This window comes from Telmatherina bonti (assembly GCF_933228915.1).
Source record: "Telmatherina bonti genome assembly, chromosome: 18".
NCBI classification, from domain to species: Eukaryota; Metazoa; Chordata; class Actinopteri; order Atheriniformes; family Telmatherinidae; genus Telmatherina; species Telmatherina bonti.
Window position 1 is genome coordinate 20,404,856 of NC_136616.1, and position 13,920 is coordinate 20,418,775.

The following is a 13,920-nucleotide window of genomic DNA, read 5'->3' on the forward strand; positions in this document are numbered from 1 at the left end:
GGCAACAACAGGAAAAGGGAAAGGCTGTATGCTGGCAGCTTCTTTTTGTTTTGTTTTTTTAACTGAGAAGTCCATGAAAGTATTATACAGAATTAGTGTCCATAGAGTTGCAGCCAAACAGAAGTTGTAGAACTTATGCGAGGTACAACGGCTTAGTACATAAACACTAAGGCAGAGACAGAAGGTGGATTATAAGACAGTTGAGGCAGAGATGGTAAACGAAAGGAAAACTTTGCTTCACCATTGTTGAAAACAGTGAGTTTGCTTTGCAGTACAACAACAACACAGTGTAGCTAAGTGTTACATAGTTAAGAGCACTTTTAGGTGAAAGGTTGAGAAACAGCATCAGGTATGTGCATCAAGTTTTCATTACACTGGTCAAAAAACCTGCCTGTACCCACTAACATCTGATTCCTGAGTAAAAAGGGAAAGAGCTGAAATGGCTTTGTGGATTGAGATGGCTTTGAAATGGGCTCGATCTCAGCTCGGCATCATTGAGAACACAACACCTGGGTGCACATGTACATTTTCACTGAGGATTCTGCAGATTAAGAAAGGTGCACAAGCTCATATTTTCTTTACAGAAACACACTTCTGCCAGCTGTAATATTAGTATTACACACATCTAATAAAGAGGCTGTAACTAACAGCAACAGTTAGAAAAAAAAAAAAAAAAAGTAAAGTTGTTAACTGGTTCGAGTCTTCTTCTCTGATTCCATTTCAACATTCAAAGTGATATTTGTCTTTTCAAGTAAGAACCATATGACATGAACCGTCTCAATACTCAAAACCACTTTCTTTACACATAAAACCAATAAAAAGCATATTTGATGTAGAATAGGCTATATTACTTTGTAAAAGGATGTCTCTTAAGTTTTTTTTCTGGCAAGAATACATCAAATCTAGTCACGCTGAGCAGATATACATCCTTGAAAATTAAATTATTCCAACCAGATTATTTGTGTATTTCATTTAGCTGCTGTAAACCTGACAAAACCTGTCCTTGACTCTTGCTTAATTATCAACTTTCTAATAATTAAATCTTTCTATGCTTAATAAACTGTTGAAAAAAAAACCAAAAACACTAATCTGATCTCCTAATATACTTATCTGATAACACTAATCTACAAATCTCTAAAACCTTGTTTTTAGTCCTTTAAAAAATAAGAAGTCAATATTCACTTGAGTTGAATAGCGTGTCCTGCTATTGCTAATATAGCGCCTGTATTAATGTATGACTACAATGAGCAAATGGAGTCAATGAAGCGTCGAAGATGTAGAGCTCTTCTGGACACGTTTTCAATTCAATTTATTAAATGGAAAGCTGTCGTTTCAAAAGCAGTATTTTATCGTGGACTATGAGTTTACTGTCTTTTCTGTAAGGCCATCAACCAGCTAGCTATGGGGCTAATCGGTTTGCTTGTAAAACATATCATTCAGAAACGCTTCACATAATAACAGGTATGATAGATCAGTAAACCTTTGATAACACAGCCATAACGAATACATATGATCATGTACAGCTCATTAAATGCATTAAATGTGACTCAGAGCTTAAAAAAAAGGAGATAACACCCAGAAAAGGCCATTTAAAGTATGTTTCTACCTGATTGAGCTGCTGAAGGTTATGAAAGCCCTCCAGGACCCTCCGGTATTTTCTTTCCCTGTATTTCCTGCGAATAAACGTGGCGCGCTGCTCGTCAGAAGCCCCGCTATGGAGCTCCTCCTCCAAGGGAAGATTCGCAGCCCAGAAACTGTTTGCGTTCTTGTTCCCCACCTCCAGGAAGAGCTGCAATATGTGGAAAGGTATGCTTTTAGGTAAGACGTGTTTGTAGAGATGTCACAATGATTTAAAATGAACCAAGTCTCAAACAAGTTTATGAAGACTTTTTTTCAATAAAAACAAAAAAGACAATAAAAAAGTAACCACCCATTATAAATAAGCAGATATTCATAAAAAACACTGCAGCAAATGTATCAAGCCCTATAACGAACATCATTAGCATACAGCTGTGTTACTTATATGAATGGCGAGGTGAGCTGCACGTGTTGAAAGTACCTCCACAAGTTCATTGCTCCAGATGCTGCTGTCCAACTTTAGGCTCCTCACCTTTGAAAGACTGGAACCAAGGGAGCGGTGCTGTCCTAGCAAACAGCAACACACAGCGATTAGCATGAATGCATCAAAACTCAAGCCTGTTGCTTTATACAACCCTCGGATTTATGAATATTTTTTTCAATAAATGAAATATTCTGCAATCTTTTGCCGCCAGGCTTTGGTTAAGTTCCTGAAAAGTTCACATAACGTAATACAATTACAATATGGATATATGCACAGCAATCTTCTCAGTTTGCAGAAAACACAGCGAATGTCAGTGATGGAATAAACAATAAACAGGCAGTTCCAAGATGGAGGAACAGAGCATGACTGCAAGCTCTTTCTCTCACTCGTGACAGACATATTTAGTCCCCTCAGCTCTCCTAATTGGAAATGAAAGCAGAGAACGAGGGCCATTAATTGCTAATGAATCATGAGTAATTCATTGTGTTTGTTGGTCGGCCTGTTTATTTGGGTGAACGAGAGGCTTCTGGGGTTGCTTATGGCCAAAGACAGAGCATACATGCATAATACATTAGACAGAAACACACTGTATGTGTGAATGTGAGTTATTGTCCTGTGAGTAACGGCAGATAATTTTAGATGTAGACTTGGCGTGATCTCATTACTGTCTTCTATTAAGAAATAGAGCAGCTGCGAATGAAAATGAGCGGCTATAAGCTGTGACAGGCCATCTTGACATAGTTCTGCACAACACAGGCCCAAGAAAGCTTTGAATTATTTGCCACTGAAAAAAAATATGAAAGGAAACTTGCTTGAGTGAATAAATGTATCGGCCTGAGATCATGTCTACATAATGCAGAGCAAAAGAAACGTCTCATCAAGCTTAGTGGATTTATTCAAATGCAATTTGATGTAATCTCATATAAACATGAACAAGCTAGGTAAACAATGTTTACACAGATATGCCAAGAACATTATACCCCATGTACATTTCCATTGAAAAAACAACAACAAAACAAAACTGGGCTATTGGTAAACATTGTGAGTTGTATTGACTTTTAAGGCAGAGGAGATAAAATCTGCCTGTTTTTCTTTTTCTTTTTTTTAAAAAACTTCTCCCCAGATTGGATCTTGTATCTTTTGTGTGGAACGGAAGTGATTATGTATAACAATTCAAATTAAAATGAACACAAATGCTTTTTCATTTTCAGAACATAGCTGCATTTTTTTGACTCATAAATTAAATAAATCCAAAATAATCCAAATTGCATTTTTATTTTCTTCTTCAAGACTGCACCTTTTTTGTAACTTAATTAAAATGATGAATAAAATTACATTTGAGGTTAAATTTTCAAAATATGCCCCCGCAAATATGTCCCAAAAACATATTTGAAATGTCAAATTTGAAAATTAAAATGCATGCAGAGAGGATTTTTATTTCAAGGTTTTAGCTTCATTATTTGACTCAAATAAATATTAGTTCATCCAAACTGCATTTCATTTTCAATGCTCATGCTTTACTGCTCATTTTTATGACCCAAATTATATTTTAAAAAAAAAAGTTAAAATAAGGACATCGCTGCATCTTTCAGGATGGATTATTGAACATGCTACCATGTTCTAAATTGTTGGTGTCCACACTGAAGTTGGAGGATTCAGGTCACAGTCACTGTATCTCTGTTCGTGGAATGGTTGCAAGCTGCCTGCTACCGTATTGATAACGATTTATATATACATGTATACATAAACCATCACCTTAGAAGGCTAAGCTGGCTGTATAAATGTTACATAAGCTGTAATGACCGTTTGTTCTTAAATACTTTCCACATAGAGAACCCAAACTTTTGTGGCAGGCTGTTTTTTTGTTAAGACTTTAAATCAGGTGTTTCAAACTCTAGTCCTTGAGGGTCGGTATCTGGCACGTTTTTGTTATTTTCCTTTTCTCAAACACACATAATTCAAATCAGATGGATCCAACACCTTCTTGTCAAGCTATTCATTCATTTCACTGATGGGTGTTGGAACAAGGAGGACTGGAGTTTGACACCAGTGCTTGAAATGAAAAACATTTATGCAAAAATGATAAGACATTTTGCATGCTCCCTATACCTCTCTAACCTGAACATAAAAAGAAGTTTTATGTTGGATGTAATGAAAACACAAAAGGATCTTTCAAGGGTCTTTCAAGAAATATCCACAACTACTTTCAAACTCTTCTTTTCTGTTCTACAGTCACTTGGCAGACTCTTCTATCCACAGCCATTGACCTTGTCTGACCCTAACCCACTCATACAGAGGGCAAACATGCAAACTCCACACTTTTCAAGCCACATCCTAGCCGAGGCTCAAACTAGCGACCTTCTTGCTGTGAAGTTGCAGTGGGCCATGCCACCATGCAGTTATGCAGTCTGAAGATCATCTGCTTTGAAATTAGTTGAACATGGGCAATGTGATGTTTGATAAAGCACTGAAAAGTCTTTGGGGCTTTTTTTCAGTCATGACTCCAGGAATCTTTACATTGACTATGTCTTTTAAAATGCTGAAACACTGAAAGGTTTGCCAAATTCATCACATTTGAACAGATATCAATTGAGAAATTGAATTGTCAAATTAACATAAAAGTTCAAGTTTGAAATTATTGACATATTTCTACTGATCAACCACATACCTGCTTAGTTCTGCCGAGTATAAAACATTACATTCTACCTTAAGATCAGCTTGGATTAATTTGTGGTAACTGGAGTTATGTGTAAATGTGGTTTCTTCACATCAAACAACAAGCAGGAAAAACAAAAAGGCCTTTGAGTTGTCGTGTCCAACTTTTAAAAAGAAGGCTATAAAGTCATATTTATCAGTTTTAGCTTGAAGGAGTGAAAACGTGGATGCTGCCTGCTTCAATGCCACGGCTCCATCCACCGAGCTGTACAAGATCGCAGGAGCATTTTTTACTTGTGTAAGGGTAATGAAGCTGAAAAAAGCATGCATGCCTGTGTGCCACAGGGTATACATGCAGGTCTTCCTGTATAAATACCTTGTTGTTAATGCCTTCATCTCTCCTGTGGAACCGAAACAATATACAAAAGGGCACTCCCATCACGACAGCTTTCACAGAGAGAGAAAGAGAAAGAGGGGGGAAAAAAAAAAAACATTGCTCAATCCACCGTGGATTTCACCTCCAATTAAAAACTTTCCCGGTGACTCCAGCGACGGTTCACAGAGCACTTTCCAGCCCTCTGTACTTGGATGGCATTTTCCCCTCACTTGGTCAAGACAGAGCTAGACAATGAGTACTGCATTTCTGTGTTACCGTGGCAACTGTTGCAAGAAGACAAGTCTATAAGTTGCCTCCTGGTTAAAAGAAGTGCATCATAATTACGATTGTGGGTACCGGTCTTTGGGTCATTTCAAGTAATGTAATTTTTACTCTGGAAGCTGTGGTTGATGGTGGGAGGATAGAAAGAAAAAAATGAGTGGTTGAGGGTGGAGATGGATGGTGAAAGTTGTTTATTGTAAGGAAAAATAAAGGGATGTGGTTTGAGAACTTAAAAGGGTCAGAACAAGTGTTGAATAAAATATTAATGACAAACATTAATAATCAAAGCTGGATGTGTTTTACTTTTAAATGGTTAAAATTTATTGATAAATTCATTTCTATTTTAAATGCCAATCTTCCTGTAGAAGGTCATGTTTGATAACTTGGATTGGTTCATTTCATTATCATTAGATAAACGTTGTAGTTCTTATTGACTGCATTTAGACCAGATCAGGTGAGGTTACGTTTGATTAGCATAAATAGGATACTTTTTATCTCTATGGGAGTAATTTATATTTACAAACAGCTCATGTTATACATATACATATTCATTGAAACAAATAATTAAAACAAATGAAATCAGTATTTCAATAAAGATTTTAAATTAAGGTTTCTTAACACTGACATTATCTTGATATGATGCGAACAGGGGGGGGATCTTTTCCTTGGTGATGAGTAAGCAGATCTTGGAAGGCGGTGGAAGGGCAATCATTTACCACCATGCAACAGAAAGCCATGCTTAATGAGTTGCTAACAAGTCTACTTTTTGTATTACATCACTTCACTTCCATACGAGCTAATCATAGCATAAAACTATAATCTATAACTATATCAAACTAAAATATACTTGATTTTCTAAGATGTTAGTAATGTATTTAAATGTTGGTCCACTGACCCCTGGTGACCAAATATTTACTGCAGGAAGTTGAAACATCCATCATGTTCCAGTGAACAGTGATGCTCAATACTAGGTTGAACAGGTTCGGTCTTGTTCCTGTGTTATAAATTAAACTGAGACAGCAAGTACTAGTTTCTGTGAAAACAAGCTAAAAATATGACACTGCCCACAGACTCCCATGCAAGCTTATGTTGGGAAATAAGAAATATATCCACTAGAGGGCAGCACAGAGGTCAGAGTCCATTCTTAAACTCCGAGGTCAGTTTTAGACGATCGCACACATGGCAGCGTTTCTTTCTCTGTGTCCAGGGAAGGTGCAGTTATAGATGTGTTTGTGATGCTGTACAAGTTCGCACAGTGTCGCTTGAAAAGGTACCGGCACTCCTGTCTTCTTCTTTGTTCCTTTAATTGGTTGTATGTAGGCAAAAACACACAACACAATTCCTTGTTGTACTGCTACTTTAGCTATATTTTGGTAAACATCTGCAATCTTTGACAACAAAAGTTACAGACAACTAAAATTAATTGTTGGCACAAAAATAAAGCCAATTAACAAATGTTAATTTACCTATTAGTTCTTTTATTACTTCATTATCTTGTTTAGCATTTCTTTGGACAGTCATTAAGTGTAAGAGTGCTAATTAAAAGCTTGACCAGGCATTGGTATTCCAAATGGCCTTAATTTTAAGAGAGTAGGACATCTTCCTTGCTGCAGATATTCACCCTCTGGCTCCCAGCATGTCGACAAAATGTAATATTAAACACTTTTGCAAATGAAATCATTTAAGGGCATTTGAAAGGAGATGCTAGATCTCTGATGCGTACCAATTACACAGGTGGGGTGAGGAACTGCATTATGTATGACTGGAAGAAATCTAGACGTGGAAGGAAGAGTATGTAGCAGCATGCAAAAGAAAAAGAAAAAACCTACACACACCAGACATCCTTCCACATCAAGCGTGTCCACTGCGCCTCTCTAATCATGTTTAGTGGGTCAAGAAGCAGTCTGGGATCCCCCAGGTTCTCGCCTGGGGGGTAATCTTTGTTGTCATTTCATCTGAGCCATCCAGCATTACCAAATAGATTAGAGAGTCCAGAGGCTTGACACTAACTCTCATAAGTGGCTTATCACCTGAGATCTTATTCCAAAAGAGCCTCGAGATCAGAGTACATACTCACACAGGTACAGACATCAGACCTCACATACAGTGGAGCAGGGCTGAGGACCAACACAATCATCTTTCTAATTTAGCATGACTGCAAGTCTTCTGTGTAACTTTCATTTGCAGCATGATGTTTAGTTTGGTTTTGTGCTCTAAATTATAACCTGGGAAAAAAGTAAATTCTTTTCATACAAAGATAAGAATATGATGGTGTCTGTTGGTATTTCCAACTGGATTCCTTTGCAGCTTGTGACCTTTTATAACTAAACAGCACCAGGCTTGTGTTCCCACATCACCTGTTAAAATGGAATTTCTTTGAGCTGTGAGCAAAGAGTGTCAATTTCTTTTCACATAATTTCATTTTCAGTCCTGAAGACATGAAATTCTACAAGAGAAATGCATGAAAAGTTTGACAAACAGCAAAAAAAAGATGCATTTAGTTTCTGTTTAGGCTTTTTGAAAGGTAGAAAAATGATCTATTTGGAAATGTTCTGCTTGATTGCTAAATACGCAGGTTAGTAACAATGATTCTGTACGAAAAATCCGACATACACAGGATTGAGATGGCTTGCTTTTCATCAACAGTTGTGTGAACATAGAACTTTTCAATCTGTCCACTCCAACTGGCTGAATAAGTGTGTGATATTGTGATTTTAAAAGAGATTTCTCTCTCTAAAAACAAGTCTTCCAATGACACACAATTATTAACTAATGATTTAACCAATCAGCCATGGGATTACAAGAAACAATCAAGTAACTGCTGTTTTAAACAGGCAGTGCACCTTTTATTTGGCATTCCTGAAATATGGCTACAATTTATTAAATGAAATAACTCATTGGCAGTCAGGCATTGTTATAGCAAAGAGCCCCATGCCATGGGGTCTGTGATCTTTAATTGCAGGGTCTTCCCCCAAAGGTGATGTATTACTGTTATAATAGCATAATAACGATCAAAAGAAGCATGTTTACTCAGGTTGCTGGCTTTAAATCACACGAAAGTGCGTATGCAGGAATACATTAGTGCAATGCTTTTGTCATATTTCTGTATATGTAAAGTATGTTGTTTACCAGCATGAACACCTGTTCCCAGCATGTATGTGTCTGAAGCAGAAACTACAAAGTAGTCAGAAGCATATGGAATGTCATCCTTATCAATTTTAAAGCATTGTTGTTGAAGAAATTAATATGCCTGCAAAACTATTAAATAAGGCAGCGAAATAGAAGAAAAACAGATGTTGCTAATATGCAAATAGGTTCAATAGACACATTTTTATGAAATATATTTTCAAAATGAAAATTTTTATGCATTTCAGAGAATTTTCACATTCTAATATCACTTTAAGTCATTTTATTTTTACTCCTCTGATTTCATTAAGATGGGCTTTGAGCTCAGTTTCTTGTTTTTAAATACAGAGTTTGTGCCAGAGCAGCGTTATCAAACAAAAGCTAGGTCAGATGGCAGACCTTTTCATATTAAGCACCAAATGTGCTAGCTGGGGCTGCTACTTCGTCTTACCCAGTGTGGTAATTGTACTCCATGTTAAAAAATAAATAAATAAATAAATAAATAAATAAAAAACAAAGATGGAAACAAAAAAAATGGCACCAAAAAAAAAAAAAAAGTTAAATACTTTATCTTTTTTAGGATAGTATTTCCTGAATAGACATTGTAATGAAGTAAATCAGAAGGTGTGGTTCTTACCTGCACATTTCTTACAGATGACCACACCCAGATTGACCGACGCCCACTCCGGCTGCAGGGCGCGACAGTCGGCGCAGCTCATGTTGGCCTCGTTGAACCAGATCTTCTCTGCCACTTCGTAGTTGTACAGCATCTCGGCAATCGATTCTTGGATTGCTTCAATCCACTCCGCTTTCTCCCGTTCTGACTCTGCCGTGAAGCTGTAACAATCAATTTTTTGACCCCCCCCCACCCCAACACATACCTCACTGTTATTGATTTGATTTGAGAGAGCAATTAAACAGCATAGCAGTGTGCGGCAGCGTGACAGCAGTGTGCAATATTTGAAGTACTCTTGGGGGGGGGGGGCTGCAAAATGTGTACGTCTGGGTGGCAGCCATAGATTTGGTGAAATTGGTAGAAGGAATGAAAGGGGCAAATCAATCTGTCGCAGCATGCAACCTTACAATCTATAAAACTTTAATGCAGGATACTTTTTTTGGGGATATTATTTTAACATTGGACCCTGGAAAGTTGAGAAATGGTGATGGGAAAGTCTACAATTAAAACCGATTTAGAGATTCAATGTATATTAAGAAATTATGTTCAACACAGGTTCCATCAGGAATTGGAGCAGAAGCATCATCCGTGAAATTGGCTAAAAAAAAAATAAATAAATAAATAAAAAAAAAAAAAGGATAAGAATAGCACATGAAAACTTTGGTTCTCAGGATATAATTAACAACAAAAAAACTGCCACAAAGTGTTCATTGATACAGTGTAAACAGAAATAATTTTAAAGGATATTTAATTTATCCTGAGTGGTGTTTACACACACTGTAATGAACTGGTTACTAATAAGACTAATAAGTTTTCTCAGAGAGTATTTTATGTACTGAACATCCTCCGTATTATCATCCCTTTGCAAAGATTTTTGATCAACAGCTTGAAATTTACTTAAATTTCAATGAAGCTGTCAGAAGATATCTTAGGATTAGGTACATGTGTGCTTTGTATGTGAAAAGATCTGTGGGTGCAAACAGGGGTCACATAGAAGGCAAAGATGGGAAAGCAATGTAAAACAGAAGGGGGAAAAAAGAAACAGCGAGCACCCTGGCCACACTGAGAGAACCACTTAAAACGAAGAAATGGGCCCACTAGTCACCATGGCAACCAGTGTTGAGGGGTGAAAGTGAGGGTGGGGGACTGTCACCTGGAGCAGAGGATGTGCACCAGGCCAGCCTCACCCAAGCAGCCCAGCAGAGATCAATAGGTTGATTGGGTTCAGCCGTTCTATGGACAGTCGTGTCTTTGGAAAGGCCCCAGGCCCTGAGTCCATCCAAAGAGACGACTGCTCACACTGCCTGCTGAACTCCATGACAGTCTCCAAAAATTACAGGGGAGCAGAGGGAGGCAGTAAGACAGCACAAGTAATGGCAACTTCATGTGCTCAGATGAAGCCACAAAATCAACTAAAGCTTTGAGTACAATGAGTGTTAAAGAGCAGAAACACTAATTACATAATTGTAAAAAAAAAAAAAAAGACTGACAAAAAAAAAAAAAAACAAGATAAGTTGTGACAAACAATATATCCAGCAAAAACAAGGTGAAGGTCATCACTGAAAGCGACAGATACAGTAACACAAAACAAGTTGGATAATTGTCCATTGGGTGTGGAGTGTGCTATTAACACTATGTATGCTGCAGAAACTGACAATCATTGCTTGAAAAGGTGTATTGTTTTAAACGCATTATACACATGGCTTGTTAATACGCTTCAGTTACAGTCTTTATGCAAAGCTTGGTTAACAGTTCAGTGTCTAGCAAGAGATGAAAATAAGTTCAGCTGCCTTCAATTCGAACTTTTACAAAGGGATAAATTGAGATTGAGATCCTGTGAGAAACATGGGACCCAATATTAATCTTGGAGGAGTGGGCACAAGTCATCAGGAACCCAGCAGAAGTGGGATTAAAGCTGCATTTAGGGCACATTCACATCAGCCTTTTTGATTCGAAACCTGGCCCGATTGGTCTGACTCGCCCCTCCGTTTGGGGTACCGTCAATGTGCAAACAAATTCTTATTTAGATTAAAAAAAAAAAAATGTGGACTTGGTCTACCTACAAACTCAGGCCTCAATCTTTGTCAATGAACCAAGTACAGGAAGCTGACGACAAAACAAAATGCATTGTGGGTTCAGTGCACAGTCTTTACCCCCATTGCAGGTAAACACAACCAAAACATACTTGCGTGTGGGATAATAGACGGCTTTGGACGAGAGAAATAACTCTGGGAAGATGTGGAAGAATTTGGTTTAAGTTCTTAGATCGAGAAATCTGGGGAACCTACTGTGTTCTATCGCAACTCCATATTTTCTTCCCTCTGGTGGAGAGTGAAACATGTTTGACTTGTTTCAGAAATCCAGTGTGAGTACAGTTTTGGTTTGTATGAATGTACCTTCTGCCCCAACAAATTAAGGCTCTAATCAGACAGAGACTAGCTGACTTATGGCCCTTTTCCATGAGTATCAGCTTGTCTCAACTAAACTCGCCTCTGACTACACTCACCTCAACTCTGTTTAAAGGGTTTTCAACTAGGCTTTTGTACCCGTTTATTGGTACTTTTTTTTTTTTAAACTTCTCAGCCGAGGTTCTAAGCAAGCTGAGTCGGGTTGTGTGTGCCGTTGCCAGACTGCATGCCACTATTGGTCAGGGCGCAGTCAATCAGAGGTTAGGCTCAGGGAGTGACATCACTGGAAGAGCGACTCCAACTTAGTTGCTTACATTATCGCGTCACTCCAAGTTGCTTACATTGCGTGACAACCAATGGTGCAACAAAAGTGTGTTCCGTTACGGGTAGCTACCCGTATGGCTACGGGTAGCAAAGGAATTTTCAGCAGTGTCGAGAGAAGCGGAAAAAGCTCAAAAATTACGATCGGCAAGTCAAGGACAACAATGGTTGTCGGAGTGGATCAAACGGACAAGACGGATTCCAATGGATACGATTTATGGTCAACGACCGGCAAGCCACAAACCGAGTAGCAGATTGCCTCTTGATCCTGTCCTGTCATAGAGCTTGTGATTTCACACAAACCCTGCCATTTTAGACCTGGTACTAAATCGTATTGGAAAAGTAACAGGACCAAGATGAGACGAGTTGAGGGGAGTTAAGTTGAGACAAGCTGATACTTTTAAATTCAATTCAGCTTTACTTGTATAGCGCCACTTCACAACAATGTTGTCACATGGCACTTTATATACACATCATTTCAAGCCAATTCATGCACAGCCTATAATAGAAACCAACTGATTGCATCAAATCATGTCTTTGATTCGATGGAAAAGAGGCATTACATAACATGTATGCAAGTATGGTTCTTTCGGAGCAGTGTGAATGCTCATTTCTACTCTTGTGTAGCCCAAAGAAGCAAACTCTGTCCTCAAATTTTAGCAAACAACAGAAAAACAGTAACTTTAATGTCCTTGAAAGAGGATATATTAGCAGTTTTACTTTAATATAATACTTTCTGTTCAAGACAAAGTTTTTCATGTTTCCAAAGTTTAATGTTAATAGCTCTCCTCCGAGCCTCATTGCCGTTCTCTGTACTCAAAAGTTGACTCTTATTTTTCCAACCACAACACGCTGAACACCTTGTCCATTTAAAGGCAGCAAAAACAATAGAAAAGCCAAAGTGAGTCTCCACAGCTTAAAGTGATTAGATGAGTTTCTCACTAATCCCCACCTTGAGCAGGTTGGAGAACACTCCCAGGGCCACCAATCGATTTGATCCACCACCACACTCTCACACAGTATAAACCCCTTTTAGCAATCACCTTATCAAAGCAATTCTGAAGAACTGAGCTTATTTTATTTACACTTTTTTCATGTTGTGGTTGTTCGGGGGGGTCCAATTACAACAGGTTTGTTAACGAAGCAGCCAAAGATGGGACCATTAAGGGAACTGCCACAAACAGATCGATTGGACATGCAACAGACAGCTACAGAAATGAGGGCATAACGAGAAAAAAATCTTTATACATGGCAAAAGGAAGGGGTAAAGAGAAAACAGTGAACAACCGTGCACAAACAAACGAGGCATGCCTTCTTTCCAGGCAGCTGTCATGCTTGTATTCTAAATGGGCCATTACAGCACAAACAAGCAGCGCGCTCATTGATTGTAGGTCCTCAGGGACAGGAGTCACCTGAAAGCCTTTGTGCCCTACAGAAGCTAGAGATACCTGCACAAAGCTCTCAAAGGACACTTCATAAAAACAACCCTGATCAATAATTAGCAGGGGGCTTTTTTTTTTGTGCAGGACCCCATTTCCACGTAGTGTGCACAATGCAATGATCGATAAGTCTGCTAGTTGTGTTTTTGGTTCAGTGATTCACAAGGTGCTTTCTGGAAGAGATTTGACAAAAGTGCTAATGAGTGAAGGAAAAGCAAACTTGGGAGAAGATACTCTTTTGCCTCATTAGAGAAGAGGAATAACTTTGTGACATGACTGCTCATTACTTTTGCATTTTACACCTCAAAAGCAAAACATTCTGCGACCTGCACAAGCGCCATACATGCAAGGAATTGTTTGTTAAGTTGTTTGACGAAGTTCAAATCAATAACAAATATGTTATTGATTTGAACTTGATGGCATTGAAATGTGAGGCCGCATGGAGAGAAAGGTAACTTGCTGATTGGGCATTTTTTTGTGAATAAATCCAGGATCATAGCTGATACACAATATTAATTCAATTCTAGTGACGGACACTCGGTCAGAAGTCATACTTCATCGCAGATATTTCCATT

The 13,920-nt window shown here is 38.2% G+C and overlaps 1 protein-coding gene across 1 annotated transcript in view; it reads right to left on the minus strand.

Annotated features, from left to right (window-relative positions):
- The window catches only part of arap2 (ArfGAP with RhoGAP domain, ankyrin repeat and PH domain 2), a gene marked incomplete at both ends in the record, with an annotated part of 152,009 nt that overhangs the window by 82,976 nt on the left and 55,113 nt on the right, over positions 1-13,920 (minus strand). Inside the window, 3 exons of the mRNA XM_079257781.1 lie at positions 1,607-1,789; positions 2,060-2,145; positions 9,139-9,338. Of these exons, the coding sequence (XP_079113907.1) occupies positions 1,607-1,789; positions 2,060-2,145; positions 9,139-9,338 (469 nt within the window). The remainder of the gene's footprint in view (positions 1-1,606; positions 1,790-2,059; positions 2,146-9,138; positions 9,339-13,920) is intronic.